General features: G+C 38.1%; 1 protein-coding gene across 1 annotated transcript; it reads right to left on the reverse strand.

The window, feature by feature from the left end:
- Positions 1-2,556: 2,556 nt before the first annotated feature.
- On the reverse strand, positions 2,557-6,530 carry LOC104222557 (uncharacterized). Its single transcript, XM_009773799.2, has 4 exons — positions 6,070-6,530; positions 3,933-4,556; positions 3,651-3,826; positions 2,557-3,530 (listed from the first exon to the last, which is right to left on the reverse strand). The coding sequence occupies exons 1-4, from the start codon at positions 6,072-6,074 to the stop codon at positions 2,932-2,934; spliced, it is 1,404 nt and encodes a 467-aa protein (XP_009772101.1). The 5' UTR covers positions 6,075-6,530; the 3' UTR covers positions 2,557-2,931.
- Between the last annotated feature and the right edge of the window lie 12,304 nt (positions 6,531-18,834).

Consider the following 18,834-nt stretch of genomic DNA (forward strand, 5'->3'; position numbering starts at 1 on the left):
TTCTTGTTGAAGGAGATAGGACAAACGTTTGTAATCAAATTCCAATTGTATTAAATGTTGAAGAAGACCCAAAGACGTTTCAAGAAGCAATGTCTTCTAGAGACGCTGCTTTTTGGAAAGAGGCCATTAATAATGAAATGGACTCAATTATATCCAACAACACTTGGGTTTTGGTTGATCTTCCTCTTGGATCAAAACCTATAGTTTGTAAGTGGGTCTTTAGGAGAAAGTACAATACAGATGGTTCTGTCCAAACCTTCAAAGCAAGATTAGTTGCAAAAGGTTTCACTCAAAAGGAAGGCATAAACTATTTTGATACATATGCTCCTGTTGCAAGAATAACATCCATTAGAGTCCTTTTATCCTTGGCCTCTATCTATGATCTTTACGTACATCAAATGGATGTTAAAACAGCCTTTTTAAATGGGAACCTTAGTGAAGAAATATATATGCAACAACCTGAAGGTTTTGTTCTTCCGGGAAACGAGAAGAAAGTTTGTAAATTGATAAAGTCTCTTTATGGTCTTAAACAAGCGCCTAAACAGTGGCATGAAAGATTTGATAGTGTAATACTATCAACCGGATTCGTACATAATAATGCAGACAAGTGCATTTACTCTAAATTTACAAAAGAATATGGAGTAATAATTTGTTTATATGTCGATGACATGCTGATTTTTGGTACGAATCTACAAGGAATTACCGAGACCAAGAAGTATCTAACCTCAGTTTTTAAAATGAAGGATTTAAATGAAGTTGATACTATTTTGGGAATCAAGGTCAAAAGAGATAACAAGCAAGTGACTTTGTCACAAGCACATTATATAGATAAAATCCTTACTAAATTCAGTCATTTAGGAATAAAGGGGTATAATACTCCTTATGATTCTAGTGTTAAGCTAACTGCAAATACTGGAAGAGCAGTAGCACAGTTGGAGTATGCAAGTGCGATAGGTAGTATGATGTATGCAATGCATTGCACTAGACCCGACATTGCATTTGCTGTTTGTAAACTTTCAAGGTTTACCAGTAATCCAGGTAATGATCATTGGAAAGCAATAAGTAGAGTACTTGGATATTTAAAATATACAAAGCACTTAGGCATTTGCTATAATGGTTTTCCTAATGTATTAGAGGGATATTCTGATGCAAGTTGGATTACAAGTGTTAATGATAATAAATCCACATCAGGATGGATATTTACTCTAGGCGGTGGAGCCATTAGTTGGGCATCCAAGAAACAAACATGTATTTCCCATTCTACTATGGAATCTGAATTTATTGCATTAGCAGCTGCTGGAAAAGAAGCAGAATGGCTGAGGAATATGTTACTTGATATAAAGTTGTGGCCACAACCTATGCCAGCCATTTCCATATTCTGTGATAGTGAGACTACAATGTGTGTTGCTCACAATAAAATATATAATGGGAAATCGAGACATATAAGCTTGAGACATGCTTATATAAGAGAATTAATTACAAATGGAGCTATAGCTATAATATATGTGAGATCAAATAAGAATTTGGCTGATCCACTTACGAAGCCATTAGGTAGAGATGTAGTACAACAAACTTGTGGAGGGATGGGGCTGAGACCCTTAAATTAAATACAAGGAATAGGAACCCCACTTTGAGTTAGTATACACTCTAACAATATAAGTTCAATGGGTAATAACAAGTTACTTGTATTGTTTAAGCACTGATCTCCTCTTTAGGAGCCCTAATTCTATTGTACTACTTACTGTTATATGAGGAGTTAAGGAGTTGTTAAATGCTTGTTATAACAGGGGCATAAAGACAAACTCCAAAGTGCATACTGTTACATGAAGAGGTTGATTAATCTTAATGGAATTATTAATGTCTGGAGTAACAGGGACATAGTAACTAATTCCACCTATATGAATATTGAAGTGGTGCCGCTTCTAGCAAGATTTAAAGGGTTGATCTTGTAAATATTCATGAATTCAGGATGAGCACATGGCCGTAAACGTGCTAAAGCGAATACTGGATTTTCTAAGCTACTAGATAACGCTGTGTGTGTGGTATTTTCGGTTTTGGCACAAGGATTTGTGGTTCAAATCTTAAGATACCATTAACTTCGTCAAAACTTTAATATACTTACACTAAAGGAAAGTTCAAATCTGTAAAAGATACTTTCAATTATTCACAAGTGTTATGAAGTGAAATAACAAACTAGTGGGGGATTGTAAGATAGTTTATTATTGGCAAGTTGGAAGTGAGACGTTTCTTTCTCGTACCGTGTCTGTTAGCCTCGGAACTGATCATTATGAAATAGCGCATAACAGGCACAAGATTGACTCAACAGGCACGAGATTGACTCAACAGGCACGAGATTGACTCAATAGGCACGAGACTGACTCAACAGGCACGAAATTGACTCAACAGGCACGAGATTGTCTCAACAGGCACGAGACTGACTCAACAGGCACGAAATTGACTCAACAGGCACGAGATCCTAAAGTTAATTATTTTTTAACAGAAAAATCAAATTTATTTGAATTTTAAATTCAAAATTCGAATAAATAGTCGTGTCTGTTTGTGAAACAAGACATCTTTTCTGAAAGGGTATGTTGGTTGCTTATAAATACACAAGAATTCCAACGAAATGATAAAGAAAATCACAAGTGTTATTGCAGGCTTTGTTGTATCCTGAAGAGAATCGTTTTGTATTTTCCCTAAATTAGTATACAGGCGATAACTCTTTAAGGACAGTCGATTTTCACGCCTCAAAACCAATTTTGTTTATTATTTTCTAACAAATCCTAGCTTCCATGAGCAGGTCACCTTCTGATATATACCGCAGCCATGCTTAGCAAACTGCTATAACACCGGAGTGCTCATAATCTCTGATGCCAGAATAACCACATCCACACGATTCAGCACCGACAAGGAAGTGAAGAGGTGTGATTGTCAAATCATCTCTGTTTCTTTTATACTTGCAATTCTTGCATTCTCACGGTCCTGCTTGTATGTCCAATACAAAGGGGTATAAAATAGGCTACATAAACCATAAGGCACTGCCATCATTGAGAATAGGCCTTTTGACAATGCTAAGGCCTCTTTTGAAGATCCTAACAGCGGATCAACAGACTTGGAATCATAACCATATAGTTTTTCTGCAAGAATTCCTACAACTGGAGCTGCAAACGAAGAAAATGAAACCTCAAAGGCGCGATCAAATGCATAGATCATGGTCCTGTGCTTTGAAGGCACCACTTCAGCAAACATCGGACTATTTGTAGCAGTAGCATTCCAGCTGATTGTTAGCCCCATCAGGAATAGAGTCACAGCAAATGTGAAATAGCTGCTCACGGACTGGGGGACAACACGAAGAAGGAACCATGAGAATGGGATGCCCATAAAAGCGCTAAATTGCGCGCACATGATACGGCCTGAATTAGGGTATAGGCGAGACATTCTATCTCCAATGACACCACCAGAAAAGGAACCTAATGCACATCCAGCAGCAAATAGACCGACTAGTGCTGCTGCATTGTTGTGATCAAAACCTGCATCATCATATCATGTTTATTATTGATGCAGTGCACGGTCATGAACTAAATAATACAATAAACATTGGAAATTAAAAGAGCAGGCACCTTACTAAACATGAAATACAGGCTACTCACCAATTAATTCAAACCACAATGTAAAGAAAACCATGGCAGTCCAAGGTAAGGACCCAACCAGACCCTGCAGAACAATGCACTGAAACGTTTTCACTTTAATGACAGCTTTCATGGCTGTCCAAGACTCCATCCAAATCGACATTGAATTGGTATGTCCCTTCTCTATCAAATCCTTCCTAAAACAGGATCGCAAAAAGAGTGAAATGATGGTTAACTAGAGCATGGGACATGAAGCTACAATGTTTCTGACAAATCTAATGTAACTTAAACAAGCAACCCTACCTGTCACTATTTTTTGCAATATCGTGCTCTATGCTGGTTCTTCTTCTTGGATCAATAACTAATTTGAATACAAGAAATGCAATCAAACTACTCAATGTTGCCATCATGACGAAGGCAAAGCGCCATCCTGGAATGCCCCAGAATTCATAGCCAGCCATAACTGTAGCAATAGCTCCACCTCCTATCCCACCCATAGTTCCAATAAGATTAAGAAATCCAAATCCAGTTCCTCTAGCCTCATCCGTATAGCTATCAGCTATAAATGACTGTAGAGAAGGTATCACAATTGCCAGTCCAAAACCATTTACTGCCCTCCAGAATCCAACCTGAAAAAAATACTTACTAGCACCCATTGCACCAGTACCCAGTGCCCAGCACAGTATCCCAATTGCAAGAACAGGGGGACGGTCATAGTTTATGACTAAAATACCTGCTACTGGTGATGCAATTCCCTTGACGAAATTCCTTATGAATGTGAGATAACCAAGATCAGATGGCCCTGCCTTAAAAGTTTCACTGATTTCTTTGTAAACAGCTGGAAGGAGATTTTCATCAGCACGCTCCATTATGGCAGCCATGTTGATGATGATTAGGGAAAGAGAAATCCCATAAAATCTCCTTGATCTGTAATGGATCAACATATCAAATTCAAATCAGAAGAAAATAGGACCTAAAACAAAGAGGGATAACATTGTTTGGTGCACGGAGTATCTTACGATGAAAACACAAAACATGCTCAGTGAACACCATAAGCCATATATTCATTATCATTGAGTTGATTACTTGACTAGTGATTAGACATGATTAATTGGCATTATCACTGATAGTTGATCAGGTAACCCCTAATTTCACTAAAAGTATATGCTATTGAAAGACCACACCAAAGGGTCAAGGCACAAATTTGAACCAAAAATCCCGAGACAGTTTCACTAATACTTTGTTCTATTTAAATCAAAACTGCTAGAAGAGTTACTACAGACCATCAGACATTCTGCACCATGACCAATTGAATGAATGAGCAGCAAATCCGCACTAGGGGATTGCATTACTATATATAGGTCAGGCTCGAACAAGTGCAATGATTTAGAGAGCAAATCCAAGAAAAGCAACTTAAACTATCAGAGGGCAACCACAGAGAACGGCGTACAAGAAGTAGCACGACAAAGAGAACTGCAAATGGAGAATGATCAGATTTTTAGTTTCAGCTATGGATAAACATGATTTCAATATCCATATGAACTTAATTTTCGAATTGAGACCTCTGATCCTTGCTACCGCTATGTGCAGGGCCCGAGGTAGGGCCGGATCACAGGGGTCTATTGTATGCCGCCTTACCCTGCATTTTTGCAAGAGGCTGTTTCCACGGCTCAAATCCGTGACCTCGTGGTCACGTGGCAGCAACTTTACCAGTTACGCCAAGGCTCCCCTTTAGTTATATAATCCCTTAAGATCCACTAAAGAGTCAGTTATGTTGATCTTCAATCCACAGGATATCAAATCTAGTAAGCATTACACATTAATGAAAATATCAAATTAAAATGTGTTCATATGATTTCGGTATCATAACCCTGATGGGAAACTGAAGAAAATGGGCACTAAAACTTACAACTTTACTGATTAACTCTCGTCCACTTGACACTTAATGATGACTAAAGGTCCATTACAGAGAGGCCGATTAACATTTTAAGTCCGTTGATGCACTCAATATTACTAGTATTTTGTAGAAGTAGGTCCAAACTAAGTAAAATTATGGAGTACCATATATTTTAAAAAAAATTCAACTGCCTACACAAGTTCAAGCTCTACCTCCACAACTGCCATTAAATACCAATCTAATGGCATAAAGAGAGGTTATTGAGAACATTCAGAATCAAATCAAACGCCTTCAAAGCACAAAGGAAAGCAACAATTAATTTTAACTAAACAACTAGTAATAGACGGTGGGACATATATCTGATTTGCAAGTTATCTAAAAAAACAACCAGAGAGAGTGAAGTCCAATGAGAACATAATAAAATTCAGAATCAATCCAAAAATACAATAAAAGGAAACAACAAATTTGATGGTGCAATTTAACACACAGTGTAAGATTAAGAAAATCAAATAAAGAGTGAAAAGTAACAAGAGTGGAGATAACCTCATGGTGTGAATAAATGTGGTTAGAGTAACAGATTGAAAATTGCAGGGCAAAATCTGGAAAGTCAAGCAGTTATGTTAAGCCCATATGTAAGGTCAACGGTCTTCTTCCCCGTTAAGCCATGGTTGAAGGAATTAAACCAGTATGCATAATCCAATACGTACGCTATTAAATTTTCATAAACTATTTGACAAACTCGAGTAAATGCACTTGCTAGGTTTGGTAGGGAACCATTTAACGTGGGAATAGAGAAATTTATGCTACGATATCCGCAAAGGAATCGCGTAATAAGCAAATACTAAGCATAGAATATTCAATATTCAAACATAGTCTAAACTATACTTGGATCATAGCACATGTCATACTTTGTTAATACGAAATTAAATATCTGAGATTATGCAAAATTTACACAGTTAAACATAGGACAATGCAATTTAAACTGTTGTCTGTTTTTGTTATTGTTAATATAGTGGAAGACAGAAATGAAATATTAAGCGAATGACTTTAGGTCGGAGCGTTTGTTTGGTGAGATTTGCTTTGACCCTGTATGGGAGATTACAACTAAAGATTCCTTTTCAACAAAGTCGAGGCCAAATGTCCGATTAATTTTTTTTTACTCGTTCGGACAATTTAATAGGCATTTTTTATTTGCATGTATGAAAATTATATCTCTTTCTCAGACTCTATTTATAAGATTTCACTACGTATGTTGTTGTTGTATGAAAATTACATCTCAAACATCAAGAAGCAAAAGTAATTAGCATTTTAAAAGAAGGAATCACACCTTTATTATTAACAATACAAGTAAAATCAATATTTTTATTAGAGAACTACATCTTTTTGGTATGCTAAAAATAAATTTGCACGAATAAATTTCACTAATCAGAATAAGAAAAAAAAAATATCTTCAATAGATAAGTTATACCTCATAAGTAAATACATAATTAGATAAACTACAAGATCCCAAAAATTTAAATCATAAATCTCATATTTTTCTTGGTAATGCTTGCGAAATATTCATCATAATTTAATAATAAAGAAATTTAAATTGTATTTAATAATCATAGAATATCACAAAATTTTATGTTATAATAAAAAAAGAAATTATAAAAATTAAATTTGATCTCAATTCAAAATTCATATCAAAGCCCTAAGTTTTTTTATTTTAAAAGAAAAAAACTAGTAAAGATTAAGAGAAATGCTCTTTTGTAAATTTTTTAATTTTGGAAGCTCTTTTTTTAGTGTTCTTGCTAAATATCACAGATAAAATAATAAAATAAAGGAATTTTTTTTTAAAAAATAATAAACGGCAAATAAAAAATTGGGAGGTAGCCACAAAGGAAAATGACTGGAACAAAGGAAATAAAAAAGCATAACGAAAAGGGAAAGTCAAACAAGGTTCAAGATAAACTCGAATTTGAATTTTACACACGAGCAAAACTTTCAATAAGGTCTACCATCTATGGCACCTTTATCTAGTTTGCAACTGGGACTTACGGAATCAAATATTTAACCTGGTTTAAGGAATTTTTTACATAAATACACAATAAGTTTACCAACCTAGCGGTATTGGCGGATCCAAAACTCTGAGCAAGGGGGTTCAATATTACAAAGAAGTGAACAGTAAAAATTTCATCGAATAAATTCATCGAAATTTGTTGAATCCAAATATAATATCAAACAGGTTCATAAGAAAAAAATAAATCTAAATAGGAACGAAACTATCGTTGAAACTCATGCTAACGATATGTTGGATTAAAACTAATACATTGGTTGTTGTTACAGAAAAAATATACTAGTAAAAAGGGGCATTATAAGGAAGAAAAGGCCAAAATAAATCATGTATAATAAATAATAATTAAAAATGAGCAAAAGATAATTGCAAAAATAACTATTTTAATAATAAATAAGACGAAGAAGTTGAAGGCAAACAGTAGGAGTGTTATTAGCCTCACCTTCTGCGTAATGTATTATTCAAGCAGTGTGAAAGAAAAAACAATTGCGGTGTGTGGGAAGTAGGAATCAAACTTGAGCCCTTAAAGAGAGTTTGAACCTCCTTGACCACTAAGCTAAGCTTTAGACTTATGTCATGGGAATGCAACATCTAATATATATCAATAAGAATCAAATTTAACCCTATATATATAGTGTAATTTTCCGACGAAGGGGATTCAGATGAACACCCTTCCGCCCCCTAAATCCGCCTCTGCCTAGCGGGTGCCATACCATCCCACTCTAAAGGGTGGATTCGCCCCTGTGTATAGGAGTCTAGATGAGGAAAGTGATAAGAACTGTTTTTTTTTTTTTTTTGGTCTAAAGGAGTTTGTAGACATATAAATTTTATTGAATTTAAATTCATAAAATAATTTGGACCATATTTTAAATTCAAGATATTCTAGTCCAACTAAAATATTTTGGGCTATGGATTATACAAATAAGTTCAATATATATGGATTAAATAAATAAGTCTTAATCCATTGGGCTAGCTCATTTAATTGGGCTAAAATGATGAGCCCACTTCATTAAGCCCAAGATGTCATCTTCCTAGAGGCCCAGTTGGTGCCACGTGTCAAATGACGTGGCGCGCCAAGTTAAGCGAAAGAGCCAATAGGACCACGCCACATGTCAAAATAACAAGGTAGGCCCAGTCACACTGAAAGGCCAATGAAATCGCGCCACATGTGCAAGTGACATATTTTGGCAAATGCGGTCATGTCACACTTTAATTTGATTGGTCGGAAAGAGTTTGTTCTTATCATGACTCCTCCCTTCTACAACTATAAATAGGGGTTTTCATAACCCATAAAAGGGACCAGAAGTTATAACAAGAAGCAAGAAAGAGCTCGTGGATCAAACATCGCAAATTCCTCCACAAGTTTCAAGCTTCAAGCAATCAAGTTCAAGTTCAAGAAATCAAGTTCAAGCTCAAGAACGAAGAACAAATCAAGGTTTAAGGAGTGCAAGTTCAAATCAAAGTTCGTGCTAGTTGAATTCGAGACCAACGTTCGTGAACAAATCAAGGTTCAAGGAGTGCAAGTTCAAATCAAAGTTCGTGCTAGTTGAATTTGAGATCATCGTTCGTGGAAACAAACATAGATTCAAGATCAAGCTCAAAGGACCTTGAATTTATTTACAATTGGAAAGAAGAATCAGAGGATCCATAGAGATTGTAACACTCAAATATTCGAAATAAAATACTACAATTGTTGCGATATTTTCGGTCATGATTTTATTTTCTCGACGCAATTTATTGTCTACAAATTCTGGCACTCCCAGTGGGGCAATCTCTACCTCTCATCTCAACTTTTCAATCATTAAAGTCCAAGAACATTGAAATGGCTTCAAAGAAAATCAACTCCGGTTCAACTTCCACCAAGGCTGCTAACTCCAGGTTCTATGCTGATGTGGAAAGCATCCTCGATGTTACCTTTGGAAGCTTCGGACCAGTTACGAGGAGCAAATCAAGCTCTTTAGGACAACAAACACCCCAAGTGCCGTCCGTGTCAACCCCTGTTTTCGGATCTTCATCCTCAAAAGGAGCAAAATCTTCCACAAACGCATCTGAAGGAGGAAGCGATGTTGTTGAAAAGATCAAGAAAACTCTTGCTCTGCTTGACCTATTCGGATCCAAATACTCTGCTATGAAGGAAGATGATGATGCTTCAAGTAATGGATCCTCCCCACTTACACTACATAGCGTGAGCCAATCAAGGATCAATCTATGTGATAATCCATGCTACTCTCCGTCGTCCACGACAATCATGCAAGCCATGGTGACAAACACTTCATCTATGAAGGAGCAGTTGGCAAACTTGACGGAAGCAATCGCTGGCTTGACCAAATGCATGCAAAATCAAGAGGCTAGAATTGACAAGATAACAGACAGGGTGGGAATCTTGATGAAAGAAGAATCCACCCATGCACCTGGAAAGCTCCCAGAAGTTCTAGAGAGTGACTCTCCACCAAGACAAACAACATCCACTAAGGTTATCCCTGTCTCATCTGAAGGGATGATTCCAATCGATCAACTGAAGGAGTTCATTGAAGGAACTATTAAGAACAAATATGAAGTCGCTACCAAATCCTCCCTTACATATGCAAAGTCATAGACTGCAAGGGTCGATATGTTGAAGATGCCTGCTGGCTATCAACCTCCAAAGTTCAACAGTTTGATGGTAAAGGTAACCCAAAGCAACATGTTGTGCACTTCGTGGAGACGTGCAACAATACTGGGACTTATGGAGATTACCTCATCAAGCAATTTGTCCGCTCGCTAAAAGGAAATGCTTTTGACTGGTACACGGACCTCGAGGCTGGATATATCGATAGCTGGGATCAACTAGAGCAAGAGTTCCTCAATCGCTTTTATAGTTCGAGACGCACTGTGAGTATGATAGAACTTATAAATACTCGTCAACGAAAGGGGCAACCAATTATCGACTTTATCAATCATTGGAGGAATGCAAGCCTCAACTGCAAAGACAGGCTTAGTAAAGCTTTAGGCATAGAGATGTGCATCCAAGGCATGCATTGGGGATTGCGCTACATCTTGCAAGGTAGCAAGCTTGGCACATTAAAAGAACTTGCAACTCATGCCCATGACATGGAATTGAGCATGGCCTCCACTGGAAATGAGAGGCTACCCATCTATGAACCTCGCAAAGGGAATGACAAGCAAGAAGTCAGGAAGTGGGGCAAGTTCGTACCCAAGTCTGAAAGCAAATAAGCTATGAATGTCAACATGTCACCTATGAAGTTCCCGACGAAAGTGAGCAAGAAGCAGAGTATGAAATCCACTTCTTTTCAAGATAAGCCAAGTGGAAAGTTGACTCTAAAAGAAATGCAGGAAAAAGAGTACCCATTCCTAGATTCTGATGTGCCAGCCATTTTCGAAGAACTCCTCGAGTTAAATCTCATTGAGCTTCCGGAGATGAAGTGACCAAATTAAGTTGGGAAAACAAATGACCCAAATTACTGCAAATATCTCCAACTTGTAAGCCACCCTCTGGAGAAGTGCTTTGTCTTCAAGGACAAAGTCATGGACTTGGATCGCGAAAAGAAGATCGTGCTTGAAGATGAGAAAGCAAGCGTGGACCAAGTCCCTATCACCTTTGTCTCATTCAATCTAGATGAGTTATGCAGTTTAAAAGGAATCAAAAATGAAGAATTACTGGAGAACAACAAAGTTGAAGACGATCAACCTGATGATGATGAAGGTTGGACGTTGGTGACTCGTCGTAGGCGCCACAAAAGGAGCCCACGAAAAGAATCAGTAGAAAAACCAACAAGGAAGATGATGGTAAAAAGACCAATGAAAAAGAATCCAGTTAGGCGTTTGAAGAAATCAAAAGTGGAGGTACACCACCCTCAAAAGCCACGACATACAGTGGCTTTGGAGGATTTCTTGCCATCTTGGTTCCGCATAAAGATTTCCTGTAATCGTGTTGAGGCCTTTTGTTGCAATGCTGACAAAGGGGAAGAAAAGAGTGATGACCTACCATTGGAACCATCTTCAGAAAAGCTCACTAAGTCCACTTCTCAAGAAGTTAATGCTTGTGAGAAGAAGTCAAGTTCACAAATGACGATCTTCTGCTAGGTGACACTCTTCATAAACGCCCACTGTACCTGGTTGGCTATATACGTGCTGAAAGGGTAGATCAAATTTTGGTTGATGGAGGATCCTCAGTGAACATTTTGGCGATTCGCACTATGAAAGAAATTGGTATTCCCATGAACGAACTCTCAGAAAGTCGTGTGATGATCCAATGATTCAACCAAGGGGGGCAAAGAGCCATAGGTGCGATTAGGCTGGAAATCACCATTGAAGATATGTAATCAAGTGCATGGCTACATGTGATTGATGCAAAGACTTCATACAACGTCTTGCTTGGAAGGCCTTGGATACATGAGAACAAAGTGGTTCCATTTACCTACCATCAATGTTTGAAGTACTACGAGGGTAAAGTCGAGAAGAAGATAGTTGCTGATGATGAGCCATTCACCGAGGCAGAGTCACACTTCGCCAGTGCAAAGTTCTACTTGAAGAACCACATTGTGAAGGAGATAAAAGTTGATGATGGCATGACAAGCAAGAATGGCGAGCCCAAAACTAAAAGAGATGAAGTGACTACTAGTAGAGTCAAAGATGTTATCGAGGAGGTACAACCCAATGCGAATTAATCTTATAGAGGGGGTATTGCATCTTATGGCAAGAAAGTGAGTCATGCGCTCCAATATGTCCCTAAAAGGAAGAAAGATGAAGGTGAATCATCTAATCTCCAAACCAAGACGCTAAAGGAGTTAACTCTTCCGGTAAAATGAATTGAGGCAGTAAAGTTGTCCTTGAAACTGCTTGCAGGGTTTGTAGCCCAAAATCATTTGCAGAATGTGGCACTCCCTACAAAGCGAACAGATGAAGGTTTTGATCCTAACGTTTACAAGCTATTTGCAAAAGTTGTATAAATCCTAATAAGCCATCAAATTTAGTGAAGCTACCATTAGAAGCTGCAACGAGACAACCACGGGAAGGTTTGGGATACAATCAGCCGTCACCAGTGCGCATCTCTATAAGAAGGGCAAGTATCAATTATATCACTGTAGGAGACAAATCTGCCACTTCTAACAAGCCTTTTGTCTTTGATCGACTTGGAAAATCACCTGTTAGGACCTCCATATTTGAAAGATTGGGTCCATTAAAGAAGGGGAACAAGTTCCAGAGAAATTTTCAAAGCATAAGAACACCCGCCTCGCCCAAAATCCAGAAAATCTCTAAGGATTTTTAAAGTTTGGTTCCTTCTAGAATGAGGCGACAAACAAAACTTGTGGTTTCATGTAAAGAAGTACTGAAGGTAAAGCCATATACTGTGGTCTACACAAAGGAGTGTGACGAAGATGAAGAAAGTATGGGTTCTTCGTATCATGTTACTGCACAAGGCGAGCATGGTGTTTTATCTCTAATGGAGGATGACGAGAAATTGGACAATATTTCACCATGTTATCACATATCCTTCAAAGATGGGGACCCTCAAGAAGATGAAGATGCAAATGATGCTCCTCCAAAACTTGAAGAAGGGGTGAAGGCAACGATTGATGCCTTAAAAGAAGTTAACCTTGGCACTGATGAAAAACAAAGACCCACCTACCTAAGTGCTTTACTAGAAGTTGATGAAGAAAGTACTTATATTGAGTTACTCAAGGAGTTCAGGGGCGTCTTTGCTTGGAGTTACAAAGAGATGCCTGGCTTGGACCCGAAAGTAGCAGTCCATCACCCTGTAGTAAAAAATGGTGCTCGCCCTATTAAACAAGCTCAAAGGCATTTTAGGCCGGACTTGGTTCCCTTGATTGAAACTGAAGTTAACAAACTTATCGAAGCTGGCTTTATTCGTGAAGTTAAATACCCAACATGGGTTTCAAGTATTGTCCCTATAAGGAAGAAAAATGGTCAGATTCGAGTGTGCGTTGACTTTAGGGATATTAACAATGCATGTCCAAAAGATGAGTTCCCGCTTCCCATTCCAGAACTGATGATCGATGCTACTACTGGGTACGAGGCCATGTCATTTATGGACGGTTCATCAGGCTATAACCAAATTCGCATGGCACCAAATGATGAAGAGCTTACTACGTTCCGCACCCCCAAGGGTATTTATTGCTACAAGATAATGCCTTTTGGCTTGAAGAACGCTGGTGCTACTTACCAAAGAGCTATGCAAAATATTTTTGACGATCTTCTCCATAAGAATGTCGAATGCTATGTTGACGACTTGGTGGTAAGATCAAGAGAGAAGGGCGACCAATTGAAAGACTTGAGAATGGTGTTTGAGTTGCTCCGGAGGTACCAACTTAGGATGAATCCATTGAAATGCGCCTTTGGAGTTACTTCCGGGAAGTTCCTTGGTTTCATTGTTCGACATCGAGGGATTGAAATTGATCAATCCAAAATAGATGCAATCTTGAAAATGCCTGAGCCTCGGAATATTCATGAATTGAAAAGTCTGCAAGGAAAGCTAGCATACCTTAGGAGATTCATCTCAAACCTAGCTGGGAGGTGCCAACCATTCAGTTGCCTTATGAAGAAAGGTGTCCCTTTCAAATGGGACCAAGCATGTAGCAATGCCTTTGAGAGAATTAAATCCTACTTGATGAAGCCTCCGGTTTTGGCAGCCCCTATACTTGGAAAGCCGCTGATACTATACATTTCAGCATAAGAAAGGTCTGTTGGAGCGTTGTTGGCCCAAGAAAATAGTGAAGGGAAAGAAAACTCCCTTTACTACTTGAGCAGGATGATGACACCACATGAGCTGAATTATTTGCTAATTGAAAAGTTATGTTTGGCGCTAGTCTTCTCAATTCAAAAGTTGAAGCACTACTTTCAAGCTCATGTCGTTTGTTTGGTTTCTAGAGCAAATCCCATCAAGTTTGTGATTTCAAAACCAGTCCTTAGTGATCGACTAGCAAGGTGGTACCTCCAGTTTCAACAATTTGAAATCATGTACATCCCTCAAAAGGCTATAAAAGGACAAGCGTTAACGGACTTTTTGGCAGATCACCCTATACCTGATGATTGGGAGCTAACTGATGAACTACCTGATGAGGACACCATTGTCACGCCCCGAACTTGGGGGCGAGACCGGCACCCAATGCATCACCTATCCTTGCGTACCAACTTGCAACTAAGGGGATCTGAGCATATGATGCCATACTTTGGCCATGGGCCACATTGTAAGATGACTGCGAATGCTGACTAAATGTTAATATAAAACTGGGCCGACAAGGCCGTCATAATTATTACAGCTGACAAACCAACCAAATATCCATACAAAGCCTGGAAGTCCAACATACTACACTAACTGACAGAATATGTCTACAAGCCTCTACTGATGGACATTCTATGATCGGAACAGCTCCCTGACCTACTCATAACATATATACATATATATACAAGATGTACATAAGGCTATAGACCCGGAAACTCTGAAAGGCATGGAGCTTACCGATCAAGCTGAACTCGGGCAACACTTATTAAGGAGGCCTACCCGTCTGTCTGTCTGAACCTGCACGCATGAAATGTAGCGCCCCTAGAAAAGGAACGTCAGTACGAAATAATGTACCGAGTATGTAAGACAATATACTGAAAGCTGAAACTGAACTGATAATATAATACTGCAAGTAGCTGGAAGTCAAAGAAAATCTGAAAATATGCTTACCTGCTAATACTGACTCAATTCTCTCAATATAGTAAGTAAAATAGTTGTCCGACACTATAAGGCTCAGTATACATATATATCTGCTCTGCCGTAGTAGGCTCGCTCATAAGCGCTCGGCCATACTAGGCTTTGTATCTCGACCAACTGGGCTCGCTCATATGCGCTCGGCCACAGTAGGATCGTCATATAACTTACCATCTGATCAGAGGTTGCCCAATAGGGGCCTGCCCATCGATTATAGCTCGATGGTAATGAAAATACTTTTAATACTGTATATATGTAACTTCTCTGCTCTCTTGACTGGAAGAAGGAAATATTCAACTGAATAGGAAGTCTTGATAAGGAAAATATTATAACTTACAACACTAGAAAAATATATGCAATTTGCGTGACTAACAAAATATATGTAAATTCCGGAATATGAATGTAATGACGAGATCATGCCAAATGAAAGAAGAGCTTAGCCTTAACATACCTGAATCTTGGTATGTTCTCAATCTTCGTATACGAGTCCATGCACCACAAAAATGCATGTCCCAATAACTATTACGATGATCCAGTAAGAACTTACAATCCTAGATAATATCATTGAGATATATGATGATATATAATTTGGCATATCAACAACTTCGTGCAGCATCCAAGATTTTTTAAATGCTCCCTTATCCATAAGGAACATCTTTAGATCCCTTCCAGCTACAATTTCCGTCAGAACTACAAAGGCACGGTTGATCTCATTCCTAAGACCAGTGGCAAACTCCAATACAGGTTTCTCGGGGATGTGAACTTTCGGAATGTGTGGTGCAGATTTGTGAATGAAGGCGCTAGCGTTGCTCCACAAAAAAATCCAGCCAGAGCAACTTATCAAACCATGATAGAGCAAGGTAAGGAAATGGTATTCTACTACGTCAAAGAGAACCCAAGCCAAAATGTCATAGCAAATATTAGCTTGCATCTTCTGATGGAAGTGAATATTACTATGTAAATAATGTTAAGTTGCCACATAATCCCAAGTGACTAAGAGTCACTTGTTTGGGAAAATGGCTTGCTGCCACGTAAACCCCCTCGTTGGGAATTTAAACTTTATCCAATAATTAATTAGGCAGTATCCCGCTACTCGGTAATTAACCAATTACTCGCATAATTAAGAATTATTTCAAATTACTTAAATTCCATTTATTTTTAATACACTTTATACATCCTACTATCATGGTCATGTGATACCTTATACAACACTAGTCCATAAATACTGAGTATTTTAGCTCGGACCGTATTTTACCCCAACATGCCAAACTTCGACAAAATTCGTTTTCTTCGATATTACTTATCCTCTTACCTTCACGAATTTACTTATTACTTGTTTGAAATAGCATAATCCTTATAATCTCCGAATAATCTTTTCCTTGGACTGATGTCAATTACCTTACGACAAATTTCACGTACAATACTACAGGGTGCAACATCGTCGTAATGTAGTACTGCGGAATGTGACATCTCACTTCCGGGCTCTCATTAATTTATTTATGGCATATTTTCATGTATGAAAATATGCGGTGTAACATCATTCCTCCCTTTGGAACATTCATCCTCGAATGTTGATTGATGCGCTTATCGTTATCTTATCCCACAGCTCCTTAGAATACTTTAGTAGTCCTCTTGCCATCTAGGCAAATATTCTGTATATAAGTCCAAAGGGCAGGGCATTCCCCCCTTTAGGCCTCTTCCCCATGCCATGACTTGTGATCGAATTTCTTTCAATCTCGTAACTGTTGCTACCTTCCATCATGCAGCTTCTACGATACTGACCTTGTAAGTGTGCCTATGCGACTCTCCTCTCCTTTTTCCTCTAGTTTTTAGCCAATCCTGAAATTCTTCGCTTGGTATTTTGTCGAACTTACGAATATTTCTCTATCTTATTTTATAGACCTGGTTATCCATTCGTATAACTTTACTACATCTACATTGGTCATACTATACCATAACTCTTACCTCAACTTCTCATTACTGAGGTTTGCTACCAATTCCCAGGTTACTTTCGTTGTTTATCCCATACGTATAAATCTATGTTCTCTAATGCTTCCACATTACTATTCATCTTAAGAATGACGGCCTAATCTCCTCTCATACTTTATAACTTTTATCCATCCATTGTTAATTCACCTTAATTTTGATCCATAATCCACCCCTGATAACTTAACCTTTTATGTAATATTGCTACTAAGATTCACGTTTTATCGGTGAACGTCTAAAATAATTAGATTGATCCACCTGGGGCGATACCCTGCTTTCATAACCGTACCTCACAACATCCCAATACGATTCACCTTGCGTGGGTACTTTAATCCTGTCCAATTCATAAGATCCATCTCTTTTCTTTGCTGAATCATTACTCAATTGAAGGCCCAAACGTCATCTTTTATCTATCACAATTACACCCTCATTCTATTACCAGGGTGGCATTCTAAATGCTATTAGTCTTAGACTCCTTTGAGTTCATTCAGGCTATAGTGAGCTTTGTATAATTTAGAGAAACCATATGCTCTTCTTATTTTCATGGGCTTAATCTTGAGGACTTATCCATTTTCGTTACCTTCTCACTCGCCCGTTCTTATCCTTACTCTTGTCTTCTAGAACCTTGTCGCTTCATCATACAATGGTTTGCGACCTACACAACTCTATTTATATTACTTGTAACTTTTCAACTTTCTTGCATCATAGATTTTCCTTATGTCATTTTGGAACGTCAAGCGAGACATCGCATCATCTCTGACTCTTATTTACTCTCTTAGTCAGGCTTTTCGATACCTAGACCATAGGCTGGAAGATATGCTAATGACGATGCTGCTATTATTCCTCGATACTGAATCCCCATGTTTCTAGCCCCTTTTCCGCAATATGGATTATTCATAACCTTTTGTATTTGAGTATCTTATATGTTGTTCACTTTTTCCCTTGCTTACCTTAAAATATTGCCTCACATTTCTCTATCTTTTTCATAACCTCCCTTCCATATAGGCATAATTTATTTCCACAACCTGAAGTTATATTATAATACTTGCACCTTTAGTGCATACATAATCCGGTGGGAGCTTCATACTGACTTCTTATAAGGCTGATACTCTTCAGCTGGCTTCATCGTGGAGCTATTATAAAATATGGCTAATGTACTATCTTTCTTATACCTCTGCTACTTAAGAGTGATCCTGAGGTGTATAATTCTCTTGGTCCCTCCTGTTTTGCTTAGTCGATGTAACTCTTTAGTCTCATCTTCTTTCTGATCAGCCTCTATGTTGGCTTAAGACATCTTCCGACCTGCGGCTCCTGGTATTAGTTATTACTTTAGCCTTTCATAGGCGCTGAGGGATATTCATGATAAAATCCTTTAACAATTCAATCCTTCATCTATGATCTAGGCTCAATTCTTTCTTTTAACGTATACCGAAATCTTCTATGGTTGTATATGATGCAGGTATAAAACTCCAAACTCTTAAGTGTGTTAATAACGTCACCAACTCGGGATCATTAATCGAATAATTCCCTTCGTTCCTTCTTGGATTTC

Source organism: Nicotiana sylvestris, chromosome 2 (genome assembly GCF_000393655.2).
Source record: "Nicotiana sylvestris chromosome 2, ASM39365v2, whole genome shotgun sequence".
Taxonomy (NCBI): domain Eukaryota; kingdom Viridiplantae; phylum Streptophyta; class Magnoliopsida; order Solanales; family Solanaceae; genus Nicotiana; species Nicotiana sylvestris.

Coding starts and splice junctions, on each gene's coding strand:
- LOC104222557 (XM_009773799.2), bottom strand. Junction 3,827..3,932: donor ATTGCAAAAAATAGTGACAG/GTAGGGTTGCTT, acceptor ATCCTGTTTTAG/GAAGGATTTGATAGAGAAGG. Junction 3,531..3,650: donor ATTGTGGTTTGAATTAATTG/GTGAGTAGCCTG, acceptor ATGATGATGCAG/GTTTTGATCACAACAATGCA.